We start from the raw sequence: 27,638 nt of genomic DNA, 5'->3' as shown, positions 1-27,638 counted from the left end.
GGGGAGGGTAGTGTACATTTACAGTGTAATAAATGTTTGACTGACTTTGCTCTCCTCTCCTCTTGCAAGTCTGCACTGGAGGAGAGCAGAGCAGCACATGGTAAGATTCTGAATATATATCTTTTTATTTTAATAAGATCACTTTGAATTAGTACTTGATTTTCTACTTCAGAATTACAGTTAATTAACAGGCATTGCATACTATGTGTTTAAAGAACTGGCACAAGTGAAATTTTTTTGTATTTTCTGTATATTTATTAGTCAGATGTCTTTAACATAAATTCTCCATAAAAATTCTCAGATTAAAAAGCAAAACAATATTTCTTCATAGTCCTTTTTAATTGAATATCCATATTTTGAAATTATGTACATGTATATAGCCAGGATATTCTAGTCAACACTTGAAATTTATGCCGTCAAAAGAATTGTAAGGGTTTTTCTGTATTTCCAAATATGTTAATAAAAATGCTTTGTTTTGCTATAAAATTAAATACTGAAAACTTGGCTTTGCCTAGGGAAAGTCTCATTATATTGACTCCAATGGAGATGTGCAACTGTTTCTGTATTGTGTCCCCAATTCACAAAGGGGATCGAAGAGTGACATGAGTAATTACAGACCTGTTAGTTTAACTTCTGCTCCAGGGAAAATAAGGGGGTCATTGGTTGAAGCATTGCAGGATCATCTAGACAAGACTGCAGTTATAGTTCAGACACAGCATGGGTTTGTTAAGGGGAAAGTCTTGTCTGACCAATTTGATTGGATACTATGATGTTGTCACAAAGGAATTGAATGCCAAAAATAATTTTTGATATCATATACTTGGATTTCAGGAAAGCTTTTGATACTGTTGCACATAAGACTGCTGTACAAATTGGGGCAGTGTGGCATTAAGGGCAAGTTTCTGCTGTGAATAATGGGATGGTTGAATGGGAGAAGGCAGAGAGTGGTAATCAATGGACACTGCTCTTCATGGCTAATGTTACTTGTGTAGTCTCTTGGGGGTTTGGTGTTGGGCTTATTGTTGTTTTCTGTATTTATCAGTGATAGTAATGAAGGCAAATCAGGCTTAATGTCCAAGTTTGCAGGTGATACAAAGGTTGGCAAAGTGGTTAATGATAGAAATCAAGGTGAGCTACTACAAGATCTAAGAAAACTGGATCAATAGCTGAGAAATGGCAGTAACAAATGCAATGTACTACATATGGATAGCAGTAATCCCCTGAGTAACTTATCAACTATTTGGTACTACACTCATGATAGTGGAAAATGAAAAAGACCTGGGGTAACTGTGTAGTCAAATATGAAATTTTCTGAGCAGTGTAAGCATGCTGTCAGAACAGCTAATGGGGTTTTCTCAATGATATACAGAAACTTTGCAAGCAGGGATAAGGAACATCTTGAGCACTGTATACAGGTCTGATGGCCTCATTTTTGGAAGGATGTGGGACTGCTGGAACAAGTACAGAGAAGGGAACAAAGAGAATCAATTATACAAATTGCAGTGTCTGCAAGCTCAATGCTGATGGGATTCTTCCTCTTGCTGCTTGCACTTCCTACAATGAGGGGGCATAAATTCAAATTGAGGAAGGATGTTTGCAGAATAGATGTGGTTGATCGCTGGAACAAACTTCCATCTGTTTTTGTGAAAATTGATAGGTTAAATAAGGTCAAGGAAGAACAAGATAAACTATTGGAGGGTATGGATGGGTGAAATGGGAAAGGTGTTTTTTTTTTTTTTTTTTTGTGATGCTGTATAAGCTTTCTTTCTTTCATCGTATGCCAATGCTTAATGTAAAAGAAGCAGTGGATTCATTAAGTTTATGCTTGGGTTTGAAGGTTATTGGCACGTACATTTGGACTCTTACTACTGCAAGTCAAACTACCAGTGAAGTGATAGGCCTGCCTTGAATTTTAAATGGAGCAATAAAATTGCCTATCTAATTTCATTTGCCCTCAAAGATGCCATCTGGAAAGTGATGTTATTTCCTAATAGTCTTTATAAAAATGTTTTGAGCAAAGCTGCTTTAAAGAAAGACTCCTAAGCTGATTGAAGGAGATGGGCGATGTCTGTAATTTAACTTTCTTATTCAATCAAATGCATCTACCAACTTTTCCAGTACTCGTATACCTTTTATAGTTGGCGCCTCCATAGCCAGGTGGGCAGGAGCAGTAGTGTGTAGCACACGCTTCTTGATTAGACTGGGGTTCGAACCTGTGACCACCAAATAGGGAGGATGCAGAAAGGTCAGAGAATGACCACGACATATCCCCAGAGCAATATGGCCTTAGTTGCTAATGCTCCTAAAAACCAAACAACAACAACAACCTTTTATAATTGACCAATATGGACTTTAAAGTGCAATATCATTTACCAATATGGACTTTAAAGCTGCAATTAGGCTGCTGTGTCTCCACTCACATTTTGTATGGAGAATATCAATCGTGTTCATCATGCAGTGTGCTTTCAGTTTCTTTGTCTTGAGCAGTGTGACTTGTTTATTTATGAATGAGGAATTTTTTGTAAATTTTGTAATTATTTGCTTTCTAATAGAAATTTCTAAAAATTTCTATTTTTAGAAATGTTCAGCTTGCCTGAAATTGGTTTCTTTTCTGTGAGTACTGTTTTCTTCAAGTGTATTTGATATTGGATGTATTGTGGATAGGAAGGAATCCTTCCATTTTTATAGGTAGAGAAGATATATTATCTTCCATTCAGAACTGTTTTGCTGATTAATTTCTACAATTTTTTTTTTCATTAAATCATACATTACTGGATTAACATTTGTTTTAGTTTTTAAATAATGCTATATAATAATGCCACCCAGAAATTGGGGATGATGAGTTTCAGTACGGCTTGTATAATGTATTTAGGAAGGATAGGTTAGATAGAAGGGGTGGTGGGGTAATGCTTCTTATCAGAAGCAGCCTGAGTGTGACGATAGCTTTCCCGGATTCAGACATTTCACATGCTAGTATAGAGTCTGTATGGTATGAGATAGTTGGAAACAAAGGTATAATGCGAGTAGGAGTAATCTACAGACCAGGTGATTGTGAAGATTATGACAAAAGCCTCTACATGCAAATGGAATGGGCAAGTAAGTGTCAATGTCTTATTATGGGTGATTTCAATTTGCCTCTAATTGATTGGAGTAAATGGGAAGGAAACTCGACATGGGGAACAAAATTTTTAAATCAACTAGATGACTGTTATTTGTATCAACATGTCAGGGAAAGTACTAGAGAAAAGAATATCCTAGACCTCATCATCACACATGAATCAGATGACATAACAGGGCTGACAGTAGAGGAACCAGTAGCAGGAAGTGATCACGGAGTTCTACGGTAGATGATGACGAGAGAGGTAGCAGTAGTTAAAGGCAAAGGAATGGGTTTTAATTTCAGAAAAGGAAATTACGATGCCTTAAGGTACTACGTGGCCTCTATTAACTGGGTAGATATCGCGCAGAGAATGAATACAATTGAACTGTGGTACGCTTTTAAAACATTAATCACAGATGCCTTGAATGCGTATATACCATTAAAAAAAAATACTCCACGAGAAGGGTTCCAAGTTGGATGAATAGTGAAGTTGCCGCATTACTTGAGCAGAAAAAGGTGGCATGGAAAGGTTACAGTACTGAAATAAATAAAAATACTGAATATAAAAATAAAAATAAAAAGTACTGAAGCCTATAACAGCTACAAGGTGATCTGTAATAGAGCCACAGAAAAGGTTAGACAGGCAAAGGCAGTTTATGAGAAATCACTGGCAAACAGAGCAAAGAGGGGGGGGGGATAAAGAATTCTTCACATATATAAATGCCAAGAAGAGCAGGACAAACCAGATCGGACCTTTACGTAAGGGAAATGGGATAGTAATAAATACACCAGCTGCCGTTGCAGATGAACTCAACAGTTATTTTGCATCGATATTTACAAATGAAAAGCCTTGTGGCAATGGGAAATTGTGGGAGCGAAGTTAAAAAATATGTAATTAATGATATTGAAATTTCGCAAGATTATTTAATGAAAAAACTTGAGCCTACAGACCAGTAAGGCTCCTGGAGTTGATGTAATATACCCTATAATCTTAAGAGAGGCGGCAAGCGAGTGCATTGAACCATTGAGGCTAATTATGCGAGCATCACTAGACTGGGGAGATTCCCTTGGATTGGAAAAGTGCAAATGTACCTCCCATACATAAGGGTGGCTCTAAAAGTGAAGTTGGAAATTATCGACCTGTCAGTCTGACTTCAGTAGTAGGGAAAATCATGGAGGCAATGATCAAGGTTGGAATTCAGGATCATTTGGATCGAATTGAAATTCTCAAGGATACTCAGCATGGTTTTGTAAAGGGAAAATCATGTTTAACAAATCTGGTTCGCTATTTCAAAAGGGTCACTCACGAGCTGGATTTAGGAATAATTTCGACATTGTTTATTTAGATTTCAGCAAAGCTTTTGGCTCAGTCCCACATGAGCGGTTGCGTTGTAAGCTGGAACAGATTGGAATCACTGGGAAAATCCTTAGATGGATAGAAGGATGGCTTCAGGGCAGGAGGCAGAGGGTTGTGATAAATGGCTATTCCTCAGATTGGGTTGATGTAAGAAGTGGGGTTCCCCAAGGATCAGTATTACGACCACTGTTGTTTTTAATTTTCATAAATGACATTGATGAAGGGATAGAGGGTGTGATGTCTAAATTTGCAGATGATGTTAAAATTGGTAGAGTAGTTAATGATCACTGTCAAGCTGAGCTTCTTCAGAGAGACCTAGATAGACTTCAGGAATGGTCAGAAAAATGGCAGCTGTGCTTTAATCCATCAAAGTGTAAGGTCTTACACCTGGGGAACAGTAATCCCAAAATAACTTATTCACTTGGTGGAGTTCAACTAAACCCAGTACTGGGGGAAAGGGACTTGGGTGTTAAGATACGGTCAGACATGAAATTCTCTGATCATTGTAAACAGGTTGCAAGGAAGGCCCATGGTCCTATCGAACTTTTGCAAATAGAGATAGGGACGTGATAATCCCATTATATAAGGCTTATGTTAGACCACACTTGGAATACTGTGTTCAAGTATGGAGACCGCACCTAAAGAAAGACATCGAGCTTCTTGAAAGGGTGCAAAGAAGGGTAACTCGCCTGGTGAGATCGGCAAAAGGGCATCCTTATGATGAAAGACTTCGAATATGTTGGTTGCAGAGTTTGGAAACTAGACACCTTAGAGGAGATTTGATTGAGGTGTTTAAGGCTCTGAGAGGCATCAGTAAAATGAATGAGGACAAAATTTTCAAGATTATGAATGATGCTAGAACTAGGGGACATAAATTCAAGTTACTGGGGGAAATGTTTAGATTGGACTGCAGGAAGTTTTATTTTAGCCAGCGAGTTATAAATTACTGGAATAAGTTGCCTTCATGGGTGGTAGAGGCCGACATTTTGGGGAAATTCAAAGGTCATCTGGATAGTACTTTCGGGTCGGGGAAGCGCATAGGATGATAGGTTTAATTTCCTTTTTATTTATTTTTTATTTTATTTTTTTATTTATTGATTATTATTAATTAGTTGTTTATTTTATTTATTTTTTTTTTATTGTTGTTTTGTTCGGTTTTTTTTTTTTTTTTTTTTTTTTTTTGGCTGGTGCAGCATAAGCCATAGGCTTTCTTGCACCATGCGGCCGTTGCTAATACTAATATGATGACAGAAAGTAATAGTATTTCCAAAAGTTTAGACATATACATAGTGGTTTGTTTCCTTGTACCAAGCCAAAAAAAAAAAAAAGAAAATAGGTTTGCAGTTATCATTTGTGCCAGTCTGATGTTAATATATCATGTGGTGGAAAGAATTATATTACTGACCATTTAAAGCAGCAAAATGTGTTCACAATGTAAAATATCAGAAAGACAACTAAAAGATGCAGGAGGAAACTTTGAATTGAATATTATACTAACAGTATCTTTTTACTTCATTTTCAGTAGAACACAATCTTCTTACAACTGCAGATGATTTGGGTCTCTTATTCAAGAAAATGTTTTCTAAATCAAAGGCCACAAAAAAAAAGAAAGAAAAAAACTGTGGTTATGACTACATTTTTAATGAATTGGTGCCTAGCATAACTATTGGAGTTGCACATTGTTTGCAAAATGAACCATTTTCTGTTTTAATTGATGGCAGCAATGATACATACAAAGATTTATCTGATAATTGTAATAATTTTTGATAATAAATTTCAGAAATTTGCCAGAATGCTCTGTTTGCCATACCAGCCTTTGAAAGGTGATTCTACCAGACAGAAAATAGGGGTCTACTGCTTTTAGAATTTGAATGACATAAAATGCTGATTGAACATGATATATTATTCTGTGCAGACATTGCTGTTGTTATGGTAGGCCACAGGAATAGCATTGCAGTAGTGTTAAAAGAAAAGCAGAAGGAGCAAAAAGTTTACTTTGTCAGTTGATTCATTTAGCTTCAGAAAAGCTTGCAGCAAGTTTTCCTGTCAAATTGGATGAAATTTTTGTCGATATATATCTCATATCTTGGAAAGAAGGGTTAATAAAAAGGGTTACAGAGGTTTCAAAATTGTTAGATCAAATAGGACAAAAAAATACTAAAACATGTATACAGAAAATGGCTTTCACATGGTAGAATTTTATCCATGTTGGTTGACTAGTAGGAGCCATTACTTAAAGTTTTAAAGGAGGAAGTGACTATAAGTGTATCACTCTATAAATTTATACCAAATTCCAAAGAGTGAACAGAGTACAAAAAAGAGTTTGTCTGAAAAAGGAAGGCCTTATGAAAATGAAGGGAAGAAATCAGATTCTGTTTAAAGCTTAGTTCCAGCAGCAAAAAAATTGCTATTATATGATCCTATATAGCAGTGTTTCCCAAACTAGAGACCCAATCTGCAGACCCCTCAGGGTTCGTAGACCCGACCCAGGGGTCCACAAAATGGCCCCGCTATAACTGGTCAAATTATTTGTTCTGTGTATAGCAAATTGATGATTATATATTTATTTATGTAAGAATAAAGTTGAGTTGATTTAAACAAAACTTTTTAGAAAACCCAGTGTTCTCTCTCTCTCTCTCTCTCTCTCTCTCTCTCTCTCACACACACACACTGCAAAAAATGAATATTAAACATTCATAAATACTACATTTCAAACTATGCACGTAGCTATACAATATAGTGTACCCCGCTTTATAATCCGTTACCATTGTATCGCGAAAATATAATGTGCAATAACATTGTTTTTTGGTAATTCGTTCCACGACCTTGGAAGTTCAAATTTTCACTATGTACCTTCCTAAAAGGTTGTTTTTATAGTGTAAATTGTATTAGTTACCAATTCAAATCATTAAACGCACTACACTTTCATCGTTATCATACGTTATAAGAACCAATTTTGAACGGCTTTGTGATATTTTTCTAAAGCACATTTCTGGAAATCACTACCATAAAACAATAAAAACAATATGCACTTTCCTGTTTATTGGGCTTTTCTGTTACTGCAAGCAATTATAAATGGGTAGTAAACTCGATGTTATTGCATTTGTGAAAATACCGATAGCTGGAATTGTGTGGTTTTTAAGTTATGGTGAAATATGTTTGCCCTTTACTGAAATCTTCAATCGTATAAAAAACACAATTTTCAGTCTTCTCTTCATTTTTTTTTTTATGCTTCATAAACTTGTTACTCCATCCAACTCGTGTTAGTTACAATTTGTGCATTCCATTAAAAAATGCTTATGCATGCTATTGAAATTTTTAAAGAAAAGAGAAGATTATCTTGGAAACAAACGCCTCTTGAAGCATTTCTAAAGAAGACTCCTTGTGCAACAAATCAACGAGCGCCAAGTCAGTGAGTGATCAATGAGTGTGCATATAGTTGATGATGAAGAATAAGCACTTTAACATTTGTGAGTCGTAAATAATTTCCCTATTATTATAATTTGCTTAATTTTACAAGCTACGTTTTCATTTCTTTGGATAAATCAATCGTTGTTTAAACAAACTAATTTCATTGTTGATAACGTAACCCCTCTTTTTAACATTGTCTACGGGAAATAAATTCCTGCTTTATGAGCGCGCGCAAATTAACTCTTAAAGTCGAGACCTACCTGTATATATATTGTGCATAAATTTTATTTGATTTATGGTTTTTATTTAGTGCAGGAGACATTTCAGTCATTAAGGCCTGACTGTCTGCCTAGCAATTAATGTGCTAGCAGTGATCGGTTAGCCTATTTTAAATTTAAATTGCTAAAAGAATTATTACAAGACAATAAGAGGTTAGTGGAAATAATAATAAGGTAAAGTTAGGAGAAATTAAGGTAATTTAAGGAAAAAGATTAAGGAAAAATTAGGGAACAAAATTACATTCTTTCACATGGTCATCTCTCTGCTACTTTCTCAGTGGTTTTGAGCAGACAGATAGGCAATATTAAAAGAATGTCTCATGCATACCTGTTTCTGTAGTCCCAATAACAGTTTTACTAGATCTTTATCATATTGAGTATACCTGATTATAAGTATATTTTTAATATCTGAAATCCAAATTATTTGGTGAACAGTAAACTGGGATTGGGACCCAAAGCCCAACGGGTATGCATTAATATAAAATATGATATGCATTTACTTGTAACCATATATATATATATGTGTGTATATATATATATATATATATATATATATATATATGTATGGTATTATTGATTTCAAAAATCTGACAAGGGCCAAGTCCCAACAGTGCTGGATTTGAGGTTTTACTGTATATATACATGGGTAACTATGCTAACTACTAGCACTTGATTAATTTGTTACTTAATATTTTTCTCATACGTTGGGATTAGACCAATTATGTGCTTTAATTACTACCTTTATTATATTTTTTTATTTTTGTTCAGTAAAAATTTATTTTGTTCTTATAGACAGTTTGTATTTTAATAAGAATAATAAATAAACTAACTTTCAAGTAATTCTTTATTCTCCCTCCTCATATAGCTATTGACTAATTCCACCTTTATTCACATTCCTTCCTTATTCCTTTCATAAAGGAAATTTTACACTGTTTTTAGTTTTAGCATTGAAAATTTGTGCTTTTAACGTTATATTCAAGAAAGAAGTTTCAGTGCATTTTTGATGTAGATACTACTTTTTTAATTCTAACAGCTTCTTATAAGAGATGTTCTAGCTTAAATTGTTGTGTAGCCAACTTGTAATAATTAAATTGTGTACAAAAACATGTATGTCAGATCTCCATGAGGTGCATTTGTGATATTTTATATATCCTTGTCTTTTTGTTTTCTTTCTAGGTTCGGATGTGGTTATAGTAGAGCCACTTATTCCAGTCATGGTAGACTCAGCCCCCAAGGTAAGAATTCTTTTGAAATTCAACTTTTCTTCTTCATGTAAATATTGAACAAAATTCTTTTTGTTAATTCTTTAAGTAATAATTACAAATAGCTTCAATTAACATAATAATCCTGCATAATTATTACAACTTTTGAATCTGCTTTTGAATTCATTTTCAAGTTTAAGAGAAAAGAAGACATTTTAATCTGCTTGTTAAGTAATACAGAAAACAAAAATAATTTTGATTATACCTGACTAGTTACTAATAAGAATAAAGTACAATATTCCGTATGGGAGGGGGGTTGCTCATCAAGTTCAAGAAACTCCACCCTGTTGCCTACAGGTATATAAGAGAGATTATAGCGATAGGTAATTAGCTATTCTGATCCTGGACCAGGAGCTTGCCTAGAGCTGATGTGGCAAATGAGGTTAAAAATAAAATAAATATATCCCATGTATGCCTTTTACATGAATTAAGAATTCTTTGCTTTATATTTCTCTGATATAACATCAAAGAGAAAATAAGTGATACATTATGCATCTAATCCTATTGTTTACCAGTAAGTTACTGTTATTACTTTACTAAAGTCATTAATTTTATGTAAAGATGAATTAATAAATGTTTTCTTTTAGTGCATTATTTACCTGTTGGTTGTATTAATGTGCTTATATACCAAAGCATGGTTGATGGCCCCTGATGTTCGATATAGGATTTATTCTGATGATGAGTAACTTCAACTTCCTGATAAATGGCTTACGATTTGCACAGTTTTCTTCGAGGTATTATTGTGTTCATTATCTGTATACATTAAGGGTCCATTTTAATGACTGAGAAAATACAAAGAAAACACTTTCACTGGATGTTGTTATACTCAAAGTAATGGTTAGAAAGTGCATAAAATGCTAAATGAAGCACAAGAAATGAAAAAAGAAAATCTGTTTCATATTCTACCTCAGCCTCTCTTCCACTCTTTACAGTAGTCTCCCCAAATTGAATAATAAGTAGCAATGGAGAGGTCAATTCTGCTGATGAATGTGAAGTTTGAATCTATGAATTTTCAACAACAAAAAAAAAAAAATAAATAAATTTAAAAAAATATATATGTGTATATATATATATATAAATAAATGCTTTAAAATATCAATTTATTCTTATTTTGCTTTTTTTGCTTTGAACTGGGTAAATCTGCAACAAGGAAGTATAAAATGTTAAAAACTTTATGGTGATGAAACATTGTTATGCCAGTGTGCTCAAATGGTATAAGCGGTTCAAAGACAGACATGAGGATGTTTGCAATGACCCAAGAAGTGGGTATCTGTCAACCTCTTAAAATGAGGACAGAGTTGCAGATATTCAGGAAATTTTGGCCAGGAGATTGTTGTTTGATCTTCAGATATGAATAAGGAGATGATTTGTCAAATTCTGCATGAAGATTTGGAAAAAAGAAGCTGTGTGCAAAATTTGTGCCGCACAGCCTTGCAGATTAGCAGAAATAAAGTGCCATCATACAAACACTTAATCGAGAATTATCAAGACAATCCTATGAAGCATCAGAGTATGTGGTGGACTTCAAAATCATCACCATGGTCCAAAAAAGTTTTGTTTACGGAAGTTCAGGATCAAGACAATTCTAATCATGTTTTTGGATTTTCGAAAGATAGGATGTGATTCACAAGGAATTCGTACCCTTCCTACTTGTGAAATTAAAGTGATTTCCTGGGTGAGGTCACAATTTTGAAAAAAAGTCAGCTGGTTCTTGTTGCATGACAAAGCCTCTGCCCATTCTGCACTTATTGTGAAGACATTTCTGATGAAAAATGTCATTGTCCAGATCAACCTTCCATCCTACTCTCCCAATCTAGCACCAGCAGACTCCTTCCTCTTTCCAAAGTTGAAAACTGCCCTTAAAGGAAAGAGATTTCAGGATGTTGAGGACATGAAGAAAAATGTAACTGCCAAACTGAATATCATCTTTTTGGAAGCCTTCGTTGACTGTTTTCAGAAACTTTTATAATGGTGTAATAAGTGCACTCAATCAGTGGTGATTACTTTGATTAAAAATAGATCTAAATTTGAGCTCCTTCACTTTGCATTCTTTTTGTTGCACCAGTTCAGGAGCTTTATTGCCACCCTTCATATTTCATATATGGATTTTCTTCAGTGAGTCTATCCATAAAAAATATACATTTGCTTATTGCAAAAGTGTTAATAATATTTATAACAGAATTCCAGATTGTGAAATAGCTTGATGGCATAATTTTCCAAATTGGGCACCTCAATTTTGAATTACTTTTGATCGTCAGCTCTTATACCTCTGATTGCCTACCTGCTGACTGATGAGATGTCGGATAATTTCAGAACAGTGGTGTGGGTGGTGGTGGTACTTGATTGAGAATAAGTAACAGCAGACTTCTGTAATGGGGAAGTGTTACTTCAAAGTATAAGAGGAAGGAAACTCATTGTGAAGGATTTCACATGATGTTATAATGGTGGTGCCTAATGTACAAACTTTAGTTTGTCTTAAAAATTGAACTATGTAGTAATGATGCAGTTGCACTAACAATGTCATAGGTTGCTTTATTTTTTCTTTTTTAAATTCTTTTGTATGAATTTTATGTCAAGAAATTAGCAGCGTTTAAATTCAAGTTTCTCATGTGATGAATTAAGATGCTGTTTAATCCTCTTGCCTTGAAGTTTCATGTTTGTCAGAAGATTAATCTTTATTTTACAGAAAAGATTTATTTCCAGAGTAAATGTTCTGTTTGTGCATGATTCTAATCATAAATCTTTAGGCATGAAAAACTTAATTTTATCAAGTTTAAATAACACTTCGGATATTATCCTAAGGGCTCACATCTGGTAAATATGGGCTTGGCGAGCTGGATATCACCATTCTTCTCTCTTTCTTGGTGATTCCCTTTTACTTTTGACTCTTGTTCTCTCTCTCTCTCTCTCTCTCTCTCTCTCTCTCTCTCTCTCTCTCTCTCTCTCTCTCACACACACACACACACACACACATAGGGTAACTCAAATTTTTTTTGGCTGGTGCAACATAAGCCTCAGGCTTCCTTGCACCATATGCTAATAATAATAATCTGTTTCTGGCCTAATGAAATTTCCACTAAGTTTAATACTATCTTTCAGCTTTAAATTACTCAGGTTGCATCAGATCTCATTTATCGGTTCATGAGCCTTAACTGCATTTGTGGTAATGTATGTCTTTTCTCTGAAATATCTCTAATAGTCACACATGAAGCTCTAACATGGCTTGCATTGCATTGACTTGAGTTTTTGTTTCTGGCTTTGCTTTTAGTTACTACTTGTAACAGACTAAATATATATTTATACATATACATAAGGCAAGTTATGTTAGCGTTTTATTACATATATTGTATAGGTCAACTTCTATTTTTTGCCTTAAATTTTTGCTTAATCATATATTTGCCTTAAGTAAATTCGCTTTTTTGCAGTCATCTTTCACATTTCATATAGTGAAATTTGATTTAATTATTTCTACTCTTTTAAAAGTTTGCATTGTGATAATTTATTACACTGCACCATAAATTGCAAAGAAAGTGCAATTTATTCAGAATTACCTTATGTAAGAGGTCATGAAACTAAAACTTGCATGCTTAGGTGACAACATGTCATTACTGTTATTAATGCTATACATGTTGATGTAATGTCAACTAAAAAAAAAAAAAAAAAAGTTAATTGAAAATTATAAGATAAAACAGAAACAAAGAATTGGTTGATCAAAGAAGGGATTTCATGAGACCATTACAAGCCATTTAACCTAACTCCTTGAGAGGAAAAAGATAAACTACTAAATCCACTATTTGTTGAGAATTAATGGTTAATAGGAAACATTAGGATAGTTTACAAAAAAAAGTTATTTCAAGTGAACTGAAGAATTTGGTGTAATGATTTCAGCTGAATAAAAGTAAAACTATAATGGACAACAGAATTATTGAACAGGTGAACACATTTAATTTTCTAGGCAGCAAGAATGCTTCTCAGAGAAATAGTCAGCTCTCTATTCAGATGCATCGGTGATGCTGTTTATATGGAATTTTTTTAATGTTTGATTTTCAAGTACAAATTTTGAGACTGTACCTTGGTATTTTTTTTTATTTTCCTGCAAATTATCTAAAAAATACCAAATATATATATATTAGTAAATTTAGGCCAGACATTTGCTACACTGTACACATTATCATACAACATTAGAGTAGTTTTAATGTGCGCTTAGTACCTTTACCAGATGATCTGTTCAGCATTTGCTAGTTCAAAATAAGGTAGCAACTTTAGATGCTTCTGGATTTTATTTTGGTCTCACTAATTTCAAAATTACAGTTGTCATAAAAACTGGAAAAAACTTGTTAGTACTTGGACCTTTGGTTATTTAGAACGTGTCTCACTTCTCCTACAGTGAATATTCACCCAGGAAAAGGAATGATAATTGCTGTTCTTTCCTCAGTAAAACTGTCGTAGAAAAGCGAATATATGTATGCATTAAAGAAAGAAAAATGGTTGAGTTACATAAATTATTCCATAATTTCTTCATTTCTTAAATTTAAAAAAAAATTATCTTTTTAATTAATTGCAAAAGGTGTTATCGTTAGTATTGTATCATTTTTTTTTTTTTTTAACTGGATAATCTCTCTGATTTCTCCAATTATTTCCATAGGTGAAGAAGAAACATAGAAACAAAAAACAAAAGAATGTTCATCGGTCAGTGTCCAACCCTTCTCTTGCCCTGTCAAAAAACAGTAATTCTAGTCTTGCCAAACCTTCTGAAAAAGGCCAGTGTGTGTGTAGTGCTGGAGTACTCTTCAGTCATACTCAACCCGAAAAAGATAAGTCACCATCTGATACCAGAGTAGTGACAAGTAAGTGCAGCCATTCGTGTGAAAACTGTATCCAGGACCACTGTAGTAGCGTAATTGGTAATAAATCTGGAGAAAGGGAAAGGAAGACTCAGGCTGTGCCTTTCCAGAATCGTACAAATGGTATAATATATAATGGTGTCATGTCAGATACAGAGGTGGATGCTGCGTTTGGTCAAAAGGAAAAATTTAGTCTTAAGAAGTTCCTCCGGCTGCAAAAGATAGATTCTGTCTAGTCCAATGAACTTTTATTTGTTAAATATTCATTTGTTTCATTTTGTTTCTTCCTTTTATTTTGTTCTCTCAAACTGTATAGGACTGTGCACCAATGCTGTTCTCACTGTTAACTTATTCTCTCCTCATCATGAATAAAACTCCATGTTGCTTGGTTTTAGTTTTGATTATTTTGGCAGACAACTTATATATGAAACATTCATGACATTACCATTTCTAAAAAGTAAATTTTCCATCCTGTATTGAGATTTTCAATTTAAAGAGAAGATATAACATAGAAAACCTTATGTTTGTTTTTTAAACTTGTATTTGATAGTATGAACCAGAGCTATAATGCTCTGGTTCATACTATCAAAGCTTTAAGCTATATATAAGCTTTAAAACTTATAATTATAATAAAGCTTTTGTCCACTTAAAATAGTATTAAATAAAAATTTAAATGCCACCTAATCCTGACTGGTGATAACCACAAGATATCAGTAAACTAATTGTAGTGTGGACTAAATGAAGATAGATATACAAGAAAGTTTACATAGTGTATACTATCTTTTCATATACATTTGTTAATTATGAACATGATTAATAAAAAAGATTACGATTATAATCTTTTTTAATAGATTATGATTATTATCTATTCTAATAAAAGTAAAATTCATTAAGTCTAGTTTAATATAGCTGAATAATACAGAAAACCTGTATTCAGATCACAAGTAGTTTGTCAATATTCCTGCACTTAATAATTACATATTCTTTTATTGGTCTGTGATAGGTTTGACAATGACAATGTATTGATTTGGCAGTATAAACTGCTGTTTTACGAGCATTCACCCAAATGCTCCAAAAATTTACCTATATTTTGATGCACTTTGAAATAAAGTAACCATATTTCATTTATCTGAACTAAAGAAATTCTTTTGATGTAATTTTAATTATTTGTTTCTAGTCATAGACAAAGATTTTTTTCTATTAAAGATGAATGGATAAAATAGTTTTTATAGTGTGTGTGTGTGTGTGTGTGTGTGTTCTATTTACCCATGTCAAAGTGTTCTGTTACTCAAAAAAAGTTAAACACTGATCTAAACTGTGAAGCAGTTTAGAACAGTATTTAGCCCTTTTTTTTACTATGCTCCTTTCTGATTAAAATTAGTTATTTCTTTAATCAGAAAGGGGCTTAGTTTAACAAAGGAAGAAGTACAAATTGTTAGTAGCATTCTTTTTCTGTGAGAGAGCACCAGCTCTTCTTTTGGATTTTTGTGAAGAAATTTTATTATTATTACTAGCGTGGCACCTCGGTAGGCAGGAGTGGCAGTGCGTAACACACGCTTCTTGATTAGACCGGGGTTCGAGCCCGTGACCACCAAATACGGAGGATGCGGAAAGGCCAGGGAATGACCGCTGCATATCCCTGGAGCAATATGGCCTTAGTTGCTAATGCTCCTAAAAAAAAACCCAAACCAACAATTATTACTAGCCATATAGTGCAAGGAAGCATGAAGCTTATGCTGCACCAGCCAAAAAAAAATTTCTGAGTTACCCTGAGAGAGAGAGAGAGAGAGAGAGAGAGAGATAGTCAGAAGTAGACAGGATTCACTAAGAGAAGAATGATGATATCCAGCTCAAGACCCTGGGTATGCCAAGCTCATACTCACCAGATGTGAGCCCCTGGGGTTAATTTTTTTTCCCATTTTCAGTTGGCTGTTTGCTATGAAGAGACCATTTTATTTATTTATTTTTAATGCCAAATAAAAATTTGTTCCAAACTTTGCCAAAATTGCATGGCATAAAACATCTTGCTTTTATTCATTGTTATGTGCATAACCTAATTTTAGATTATCATTATTCTATCAGATATCCTGGACCCGATTAAAACAAATCATATCCCTAAAAGCTACGGACCATTTTATGTTTCGGCATTCAAACCAAATAAGGTTTAAACCTTATTTCGAATAATAAGAGAATTATTGTATTTTTTCAATTAAAATTACAGCTTTTGTTTGTTTTTGTTACATTGTTTATTATTTAAAAATATATTTTCATCAATTAACAAAATAAGCAGTTTTTGTCTAATCTATTTCAAAATGTTAATTTTTCTGGTCCTTTCCTATATTAAAAGTGTCAACTAAAAAAACAAATAAAAATGACAATTTAAAGTCATGATTATGGTATGGCCTCTATAGTAGTCATGGTAACACAAATCTATTAGAAAGGGTTATTGAACCTTTATCAAGCTGTTATTTTTTTTCTGATCTATTATTAACACCCACAGTTGATATTGAGATGCAACCTTATCTGATTTCTTTCTTTTTGCTTTTCTGAAAAATCACATTTTTTAAGTTGTCACTTTTCCGTACAATGTGTTTTGTTCTTTCTTGTGTTTTTTGTGGTCAGCACTGTTTTAGCTGTCTCATAAATGCAATGTTCTTAGATAAACTTTAGATTAAATTTACTAGCAGCTACTCTTAAACAAATAAATTGCTTTCAACAGTGCTGCTTGTTTGAGTAGTATGGTATCAAGGTAAGTCGTGGTAACACAGTTGTTCTGCTGTGGACGTTAAGGTCATTGCGTTTAATAGGACCACGTCGATCATACTGATGTGTCTGAATCTTGTGTATTTTATCTCATTACATGGTTTTAAAATGGGTGTTGGTTTTAAACCAACCTATTGACAGCCATTTTACAGATGTTCCTAGACACTGATTAACTTCTCTCTCTCACATGTACTGGCATTCCAGGCATTCTCTCACATCTGCCAACAAATCTCTTCTGTCATACTCAGCACTGTTCTGTTCAAATCAACCTGTTAATTGCCAATCTGATTGGACAGTTCTATGCTTTAAATTTTATCTGAAACTCATCCTACCTGTTTGACAAAAACTTTCACACAACACACATGCATACTGCTCAGAAGGATGCGTCATTTTGTTTGCAGTTCCTTATATAATCATCCAATATAGGGCACTATAAGAAACTCATTTTCTTTTATTGCACAAAATTTATTGGTTAAGTAAATACAGTAAACCTTAATTTTATTGACCTCAGTAAAAAAAAAAAAAAAATTGAATGGCACCAGAGCACCACTATACAATTATGGGAAATTAACTTTAAATTATGTTTTGCATATCAACTAATAAAATTAAGGCAAATAAAAGCATGTTTTTGTTATTTGGCAATAACAGACACCTCCCTTCCTCCTATGTCTACAAAAGCGATTTTTTTTTTTTTTTTTTTTTTTTTTCCTTTTTATAATAAAACTCCAAACATGAAAAGTATTTGAACCTATAGTACCCATGTGTGGGCTGAAGGTTGAGAAGATGAAAGAAGCTTTGTTGACAGACTTTGAGACATGACTGAGTTTTATAAGGATTGAAATCAACTAAGTTATCTTTGCCCCACTGGAGAATTACCTGGAGACCAACATTTAGGGAATTGTTAGTAGATATTCGAGAAGTTGAAACTGTGCAGGGCAAGGTTTCTCAAACTGGAAAGTGGAATGCAATGTGCTATCAACAGCAAAACTGTGGATAGGATTTCCAGTCAGTGGAAGATCATTAATATACATATGGAAAAGAGTGAGAAATAAAACCTTGAGGCAGGTTTTTCTTTCTCCCAAGCAATATGGAGAAGTTAGAAGACAGCTGTCTACCATCATCTGCAGTGAGCTATCAGGGAGAAAAAAAACGATATCCAATTACAGAAAACAGCCAATAATCCATAAGATGCCATACACTATCAAATGACTGAAATGTCAAGAGCAACTGCTGGAGTTTCACCAAACTCTTGAATTTGTTCGTAGATGGGTAATCTAAGCCAATATATCAGTGGATGAACACTGATATATTGGCTCAGGAGCAGAGATTTTGAGAACAACAAGTGGAGAAATACCATCAGGACAGAAACTTTCTTATCAAATTGTCAGAAGTCTGAACAATCTTTTGATGGAAGAATTAAGTGTGTACTGGGAATGGTAGGATGTAGTTTATCTAGCTTGTCAATACCGGAGTTAGAAGAAGAAAAAAAAAAAATTAGGATCCAAGCAGGTCAGCTTTATCTTTAGCTCAGATGGCAAGTGAACCATCAGGTTTTAACTGAGGTGATGGTACAGATGGGTAAAAGTTGTGGCCAGTAGTTTTCACAAGAGACCAGAATGCTCAACTATCATTCAGACAAGAAGAAAGTTTTCTGCTCTTGTCTTCTTCCAAATCTAGTTTAGACTGATAAATAGCTGCTTTACAATTGTAGGCAGAAAATGAACCTAGAGATTTGGATGCAAACCAGTTGCAATATGCATGCAACATTCTTCTCTTGAACAGCCTTAGCACATTTATTGGAAAACCAATGTTTAAATGGACAAGATTTTAAATGGAGTGTGGGATAAAGGATTTCATCCCTACAAGGATGATTTCACTGACATGATTTGAGCAAACAGTAATTCAACAAAGGAAAAGAAGAATAGAAATCTTGCAGGTGCAGGTCATCATGTTTTGCATTCTTGTAATGCCAAACAACACAAGGATGAGAATAGCCGTGAGAGACTGCCTCCATTGGAGAAGAGACCATCACTAAGTTGTGATCTGTGGTATCCAGAAGAGCATCCACCTGGACATGTACTTGGAATGGTTGTTTGAGGAAAAACATAGGAGTATTAGCTGTGTAGTTGGGTATTCTAGTAAGTGAATGAACAATCTGTGTGAGGTCATTAGTAATTGCAAAAGCCTCAGCATCTTTGCCAGCTGGATCTGTGTGAGTAGAAAACAGAAGCTAGCTGGATATGTGAATGTTAAATCACCAAGGAAAATTACCTCACTGTGAGGAAAGTTGAACTAGAGAAAGTCAGAGTTCCAAGTGGTTAGTAGAACTGGGAGAATGATAGAGGCAACAGATGAATTTGAGAGAATGGGGTAGAAAGAATTTTAGCCAGAGAAGATCAAAAAGAGGAGATTCTAAATTACTAAGACTGACAGGGAATATCAGAGCAGTATACGCATAAGTATCACCTCTGAAGTAAAAGGAATCATACAGCGAATAAATTTGAACAACTGTGATGGGCAGTGGTTGAATCAACTGATTTAACCACTGCTCATTGGGATTCTGTCAGAAAAAAAAAAAATGAGGTCTGGTAGACTGAGTGGAAATGGGAATCATTGAGATCAGAACTGAGACCATGTATATTTGTGAAATAAACAAGGAAGCGTTTGGGAGGTTTATATATTTTTGTAGATAATATCTAAACCATTTCTGTATTCAGCAGTAAGAAAAGGTAGAGGAGGACATGTATGAAGCAATGAATGTTGTGTGCACAGCAAGAATATACCTAGTAACATGGTCCTGACAATGCCTCACTGCATATACACTACTCATTTCCTCCTGTCACCATTGGGCAGAGTAGGTAGTAAGTGGCAATATTATACACTAGCTGATCCAGATGCCTCCTAGAGAGAGCTACTGATTGGTTTGTTTTTGAGGATTATTTAGTGGCTGACCTGTGGTTTACTACAATGGTGTGCAAAACTTAAGGACCAGTCAGGTTTTTACCTGTATCTTCTCATAGGAGTGACCTGGATATGGGAAAAGCATACCAAAGGAACCTCTTGAGGTACAGAAATGAAGGAAACAATGCGGTACAGAAGGACTTTATTCAAAAATGGCAACATAGTACTGGCTGCCATTATACAGATTATTACTGCCAAAGATGGAACAAAGGGAAGAGGTGGCCCTCAGTAGGAGATATGGCCACCCCCTAATGTCAATGCAGGCTTTGCACCACCTGTCCATACTTAGAACAATGTTGATAAGTTCTTGCGGTAACATCATCCATTTATCTGTCAGCGCCATCTTCAGCTGGTGAACATTTTCTGGTGGGTGTGGATGTGCCACAAGGCATCTCCTCAGAATATTCCATATGTGTTCGATGGGATTTAGATCTGAAGAACGGGCAGGCCAATCTATACGAACAATGTCATCACTTCGAAAGCATGTCAATAGCCGCAGTGCGATGGGGTGTGGTGTTATCAGCCGTAAACACTAACTCAGGACCGATGGCACCTCAGAATAGGCGCACATGGGGAAGGATTACCTCAGTACAGTAGTGGCACCAGTTACAGTACCGCCTTCCATTAAGGCGCCTCCGTAGCCAGGTGGGAAGGAGCAGCAGTGCATAGCACACGCTTCTTGATTAGACCGGGGTTAGAGCCCGTCACCACCAAATACGGAGAACGCGGAAAGGTCAGGGAATGACCACTGCATATCCCGGAGCAATATGGCCTTAGTTGCTAATGCTCCTAAAAACCAAACAACAACCGCCTTCCAGTATCTGGAGTTGTGTATGTCCATCCAAGATAACGTCTCCCCAGACAAGAACACCTCAACCGCCATATCAATCCATTTCAGTGATGTTTGCAGGGTGATACCATGTGCCAACCTCTCGCCAGATTAGCTGACGTCCAGAATCGCTGCTGAGACTGAATCTACTCATCAGTAAAGAGTACCTTACCCCATTGTGCTGCTGTCCATTCCTTGTGTTCGATGCACCACTGTAAACGGTGTCTCTGATTAGCAGGTGTTAAAGGGACACAGCATACTGGCTGTCAGGCAAACAGTCCACCTTTGTGGAGTCACCTGGACACAGTAAACCGCAATGTCCTGCAGCTGGTTTGCAATGGATCCTGCTGTCTGGTGTCGGTCCCTCTTGACCTGTAGGAGTATATAGCTGTCATCATTGGGCATTGTTTTTCGTGGATAACCATCACTGGTCCTTCAAACAGCTGTACCTGTTGTTCTGAAGGCCGACCACGCATGTGAGACGATGCTATGGACGATACCATACTCTGCAGCCACACTCGTCGCATTTTGAGCTTCCCAATTATTCATCTCCAGGTAAAGTCATCCAGATGTTGTCTACTAACCATTTCGTTGTCTGTAGCACTGTGTGAAACCAGTCAAACGTCGGTAGCAATCGTGCTCATCATTTGGTAATTTGCACATAACTGCTGCTTTTAACTCTTTATGTGAGCCCTCTCATCACGATTCAAATATTTGCATGTGCACCAGCTTTCTACTGAACGGCCACAGTTATGCAAATTGCCACAGGCTGTTTCGTTTGATTTTGTGGTTGTAACCTTTAGAAATAGTTTTGGTCCTTAAGTTTTGCCACCAGTGTATGTAGGCAATTTGAACTATTTTTTTTTTTTTTTTTTAAGGATGATGACTATGGATATCTTCCCTATCAATTGTGTACCGGTTTTAAAAATGTACAAAAAAAGTGTAGTTTAGTATACTTTAGTTAGTGATAATTAGACTAACACCACATTGCAGACATTAAAAATAATTTGAGCTAACTCAAGCATTTGTAGTGTTATATTTTACAATTGTAATTTCTTTTTATAAACAATAAAGAATTATGGTCTTAAATGTAAAATGGCATCTTTGATAGTTTACAAGGTCATCGTTGATTTTGCAACCGCCAAAGTTAGGAGGATAAACTTTGCAATAGAAAAATTATTTATTTTTTATTTGTCAGTGTTTTGCTTTAATTTACTTTTGGGAATTGTTCTTTATTTTAAAAAGTTTATTTTTATGCAATTATATTGTGGTTATTACATTTCATGTTATGCATGTTGGGGCTAGCTGATATATGAGAAATCAAGATTACCGACTACTTGGATGGATCTGTTTCAAAATAGTCAAGTATTTTATGAAATAGTAAAAATTTTATAATGAAAAAATAGTAAATAGTAAAAGCTTTATATAAACTAGACATATTTCTTGAGTGCCTTTTTAAATAATTTCTTTAGTCATTACGAATTTGTGACCTTTCGAGGTGGCTTTTAAAGTTTGGCAAATAAAAAAAAATCACATGGAATTAAATCCAGTGAGCACAGCAGATGGGCAGCCACAGTGATGGAGTACTTCATAAGAAATTCTTGAGTGGAAAGTGACCAGTGTGCAAAGATCATTGCTATGATGCAAGCACCAATTTCCAGCCATTTTCTCTGAATAGAATCTCACAATTGCATTAGAACTTTTTTGTAGTATTCCTGGTTCACTGTTTGACCATGCAGGACAAATTCATGACAGACTATTTTGTTTGTCAGAAAATTTAAGCATGATCTTTACATTTTATCAAGATTACCTTGTTTTTTTTTTTTTTTTTTTTTTTCTGTCCTTGGAAAAGACTCAGTCTTCTCCAGAGAGAACCAGTCTTCCCAATGAAAATTTTCTGTTCAGCCTTTGCTTCTGGGTGATAGCAATACACTCACACTTTGTTTCTTCCACAATTACTGGTGACGAATTGTGGAAGAAATAAAGTGTGGCTCAGCAGAACAATGATGATGAAGATCCTGACATGTGAGAACTCTCTTATCTTGCATGTCAGGTGTTTCTCTCTGATCAACAGTGAGGATACAAAGCACAAGCTTGGCTGAAACATCACATTCCCAGATCTTGTGTTAAAATTGATATCTTCCATAAGGAATATTTCACTAGCAACTTCACAGATAGTTAAACTTCTACCATGCTTGATCATATCGCAAACACAAGTGATAGAATCATTGGTTTCTGAAGTCAAAGGTGGCCAGAGTGAAGATCATCAACACATGAGCAATCCTCTTTAACCATTGATCATTGAAAAGTCTGTGTGACACACCTCCCCCCTTTTATCATCTTATGTGTACAGGGAAGACATTTGCAGACCTCCAATGTGTCCCGTCTGATTAGCTACTATCATGCAGCAACAAAGGAACTGTCTGAAAACAATTTTGACATATGTTTAGATTTCAGTGTGACATTGGGGCAAGATACTGCAATGGATAAAAGGGATGGTTAAGTGGAAGAAGACAGTGATTATCAGTGGAGTCTCCCAGCATTCAATACTGGGCCCATTTTCAATATTTATTAATGACATTGATAAAGGTATATCAGACTTAATATCTGTTTGCAGATGATACAAAGGTTGACAAGGTGGTTAACTACTGCAAAAAATCTAGGAAAATGGGTCAGTGGGCTGAGAAATGGCAGTTAAAGTTTAACATTGACAAATGCAAGGTACTGCATGTAGGTAGAAGTAATTCCAGAGTAACTTATTAACTGTTTGGTACTACAGTCAGGGTAGTGGAAAATGAAAAAGACCTTAGGGGTAATTGTGTGGTGAGATATGGAATTCTCTGAGCAGTGCAAACATGCTGCCAGAACATCTCATGGGATCGATGATATACAGAAACTATTCTCACAGGTATGAAGAGATGATTATCGCTGTGTACAAGGCCATGGTTAGGCTACATCTTGATTATTGTATACAGGTCTGGAGACCTCATTTTAGGAAGGATGTAGATCTGCTGTAACACGCACGGAGAAGGGCAAACAGATTGGTGAAGGAAATAAAAGGATGCTCTTACCTAGAATGGCTTCAATTCTGCAAATTGCAGCAGACTGGACTGTGGGGTGATCTGATTGAGGTGTTTAAGTCTGTCAGTAGATTGAACAAGCTCATTGCTGATGACATTCTTCCTGTTGGCACTACACACACATGGTTGGAGGCATATATTCAAATTGAGGAAGGATGCTTGCAGAGTAGATGTGTGGAAGGTTGTGGTTGATTGTTGGAACAGGCTTCTGCATAAATTGAAGGAAGAACTAATGAACTTCTTGGAGGGTAAGGATGGGTCAAGTGTATTTATTATTTTTTTTTTTTCTCTCTTTTGGTTGATGTTATATAAGCTTGCTTTCTTGTGTCATTTGTCACTCTTACTACTACTACTATAAACTGATATTTTTTGGTGTATTTCCAAGGAAATACACAAGGGAAAATTTATTTTTACTGTATTATATGTGTATTGCACTTTTGCCCTACTAGCCCTTGCAGGTAACTAATGATTATAATTACCTTCCTCTCACACCAGGTGGACAAAAGCCTAAATTCAAATCCTGATGACATAAATTTTTATGGCCTTTTTTTTTAAAATAATGTTACAATCAGTCAATCTTGAGCAAGGACTGTGTAGTTTTTTTTGTCCTCTCAGAAACAAGAAAACATATAATAGCTTTGGGTATGCATGCCCTTGTGGTAGCACAGTTGTTAGAATTGCCGTCCTCCTCACCGAGTGGAAAAGACCCAAGTTTGAGTGAGTACCAATGACATCAGGAATTTTTATAAGTCTTTTTCACAATGTGGCTGAATAAGTCTGTCTTGGGTGAGGGTAGCATGGTTTTTTCTCCTGGGAACTTTGGGTTTTCATCCAGCAAGCAGAAAATTGATAGCAGAATGCACTCGATTTAAAGACCTTAGTCGGAGGCTCTTAAAACCCTACTACAACAACAACCTTAGGTATGACACTCAACACACAACAGTTTTTATTGAAAAACTATGCTTGTACAATAATTTCTTAATGCTGTTATACATAAAACATTGCAGTACACAAATTGGATCAGTGTGGCATTAAGGGCAAGTTACTGCTATGGATAAAGTGATGGTTGAGTGGAAGAAGATAAAATAGCTATCATTGGACACTTCTTTGTGTACCAATGTTATTAGTGGAGTCATCCAGGTTTTGGTACTGTGTCCAATGTTGACCTGTATTTATTATTAATATTGATGAAGGTGTATTAGGCTTAATGTCCAAGTTTGCAGATGATTAATATTAGTAATCAAGGTATGCCATTGCAACAAGGTCTAGAAAGATTAGATTAGATGAGATGAGAAATGACAATCGAAGTTTAACATTGACAAATGCAAGGTACTACATATGGCTAGCAGTAATTCCTAGGTTAATGTACCAACTTTTTTTAAGGACAGTGGAAAACAAAAAAGACCTTGGGATAAATATGCAGTCAGATATGAATTTTTCTGAGCAGTGAAGACAGGCTGCCAAGACAGCTAATGGGGTTTTATCAATGATATACAAAAATTTTGTTGGCTTGGGTAGGGATGTGATGCAAGAAAGGAACCTTATACAGCATCAGCCTAAAATAATAAAATAAAATAAAACACTTCCCATTTTACCCAACCATTTGCTCCAAAAGCTCATCCAGTTCTTGCTTGAATTTGTTTAGACAGATCGAAGTTTGTTCCAGATGGCTAAAGGAAAGTTTCTGCAGTACTATTCTACAACTGTCTTTCCTCTTAAGTTTCTGTCCCCTCAGTTAATAATCTGAACAAGAGGAAGAATCCCATCAGCATTGTGCCTCAATCAGATCACCTCACAGGTACCTAATCTCCAGATACTGCAATTTGTAGAACTTAAGCCTTTCATGGTAATACACCCCATTGTTGCCCTTCTCTGTGCTTGTTCTAGAAACTTGTTCCAGACCTGTCTGCAGTACTCGCAATAACCCCCCTGATCTTTTTCATTCTCCACTACCCTCGGTGTAGTACCACACAGTTGGTACACATCTCTGGGGGTTACTGCTACCCATATACATTTACTGTATTATATGTGTATTGCACTTTTGCCCTACTAGCCCTTGCAGGTAACTAATGGTTATAATTACCATCCTCTCACACCAGGTGGACAAAAGCCTGAATTCAAATCCTGCCAACTATCATTAAAATAAGCTTCTCTATTCAGGAGACCCTAGTGTTAAAAACTGTTAGAGTTAGCGCTGTAAAAATTGGTGGGTACGTTATTTAGGGTATGTGGAAGCAATTTGTAAAAGAAAAAGAAAATTTAGTTCAAATTTCTGCCACCAGGGGAGAATTGGCCCTGTAAACATGAGATGGAATACTTAACTTAGGATTAGATTTTAATATCAGAACTTAGAAATCTACAGATATTGTTCTATGTGATTTCCTTCACTTGAGATGACATTCTGAAAACAGAGGAGTGTGTGTGACAATTTCGTGTAGCATCCCATTGGGGATGTTGGCTACATGCTGTTTAATGCTTGCTTTCAAATTGACAAGCATCTGTATGCGACCATGGTAAACTTTGCATTTCAGGTATCCCCATAGCCAGAAATCACAGGGATTGAGATCTGCTGATTGGGTTGGCCAGAACTGCAGAAAGTCTATAAATGATGTCATAATTTCCAAATATTGAATGGAGCAGTTCATCACTTGTTAACCAATGTGGGGATGGGCACCATCTTGCATGAACACTACAGTCTCCAAGCATTGCTTTTCTTGCAGAGCAGGAATAATGTGATCTCTTAGAAGGGCACAGTACCATGCACTAGTTACCATTAACCATTACCCCTTACAGGGCCATGAGATGTAGACTCTTCAAAGAAAAATGATCCAATTATAAACTCTGCTGTGAATCCACACCATGTTGTAACGTATGGACTTTGTAGTGGTCTTTCATGCACAGTAGATGGACAAGAAGTTCCCCATATTCAGCAGTTTTGTGCATTTACAGCCCCATGAAGAATGAAATGTGCCTCATAAGACCACAAGATCATTCGAGCCCATGTATCGTCAAGTTCCATATGAGCCAGAAATTGTAGAGCAAAGTCTATTCGTTGTTGCTGATCATGAGACTTTAGTTCTTGCACTACATGAATCTTGTATGGGAACCAGCGTAAAATTATTAGAAGCACTTTACGTACAGTAAACCAAGGAAGGTTCAAATCTCATGACACACCTGTGGTAGTCACTACTCACAGGTAGTGTTTTGCATTCTGACCATTGCAACTTCCACTTCATCCTCTGTTCTGATATGTGGTCATCCTCGTTACACCTAACTCCCTGGGCACTTCAACTTTCTTTATTAGTTTTTGAAGCCCCACTGATGTCAAAGGTCCTTTACACAAACCTTTAAGTTTCCAATATTCACGTAGTGCTGCATTAGCGTTACTGTTATTCTGGTAGAACAGTTTTACTAAAAGCGCACATTCCTTTTTTGTAAGAGCCATAATGATTATTGACGGTGGCGTTGGTCTTTCTGCTTTTATCTAACAGGATGTCATTTGAGTAAACCGTGTGTATTGAAGTAAATGACTTTTTAACTTTTTACATATGTGCAGCGCCTTTTCCCCTGGTGGCAGAAATTTGAACTTTTTTTTTCCCTTCTACAAATCGCTTCCCCATACCCTGAATGACATACCCACCGATTTTCACAGCACTAACTCTAACCGTTTTTACACTAGGGTTTCCTGTATAGGGAATATACAGTAATAGGGATTATAACCACCCGCTATTTCGCATTTGTCAATGTTTAACT

At 35.5% G+C, this 27,638-nt stretch overlaps 1 protein-coding gene across 4 annotated transcripts in view; it reads left to right on the top strand.

Moving 5' to 3' along the window:
• The window catches only part of LOC150075356 (SUN domain-containing ossification factor), a 196,935-nt gene extending 182,293 nt beyond the window's left edge, over nucleotides 1–14,642 (top strand). The window contains exons 14-17 of one of the 4 annotated variants that reach the window (XR_016547908.1): nucleotides 70–100; nucleotides 9,323–9,381; nucleotides 9,996–10,142; nucleotides 14,054–14,177. Coding sequence is in view for 3 of the 4 variants with exons in the window: in XM_090389015.1 (XP_090245141.1) it covers nucleotides 9,323–9,381; nucleotides 14,054–14,488 (494 nt within the window). In the remaining variant the exon portion in view is untranslated. Of the gene's footprint in view, nucleotides 1–69; nucleotides 101–9,322; nucleotides 9,382–9,995; nucleotides 10,143–14,053 lie in introns of all 4 variants that reach the window. The other 3 variants (XM_090389017.1, XM_090389016.1, XM_090389015.1) reach the window with 3 other exon arrangements.
• The last annotated feature ends 12,996 nt before the right edge of the window (nucleotides 14,643–27,638 follow it).

The sequence above is a fragment of the Mastigoproctus giganteus genome, chromosome 14 (genome assembly GCF_048544385.1).
Source record: "Mastigoproctus giganteus isolate SK-2022 chromosome 14, ASM4854438v1, whole genome shotgun sequence".
In the NCBI taxonomy this organism is placed as follows: Eukaryota; Metazoa; Arthropoda; class Arachnida; order Uropygi; family Thelyphonidae; genus Mastigoproctus; species Mastigoproctus giganteus.
Note: the sequence above shows the minus strand (reverse complement) of the source record. Positions and strands in the feature narration are given on the sequence as shown.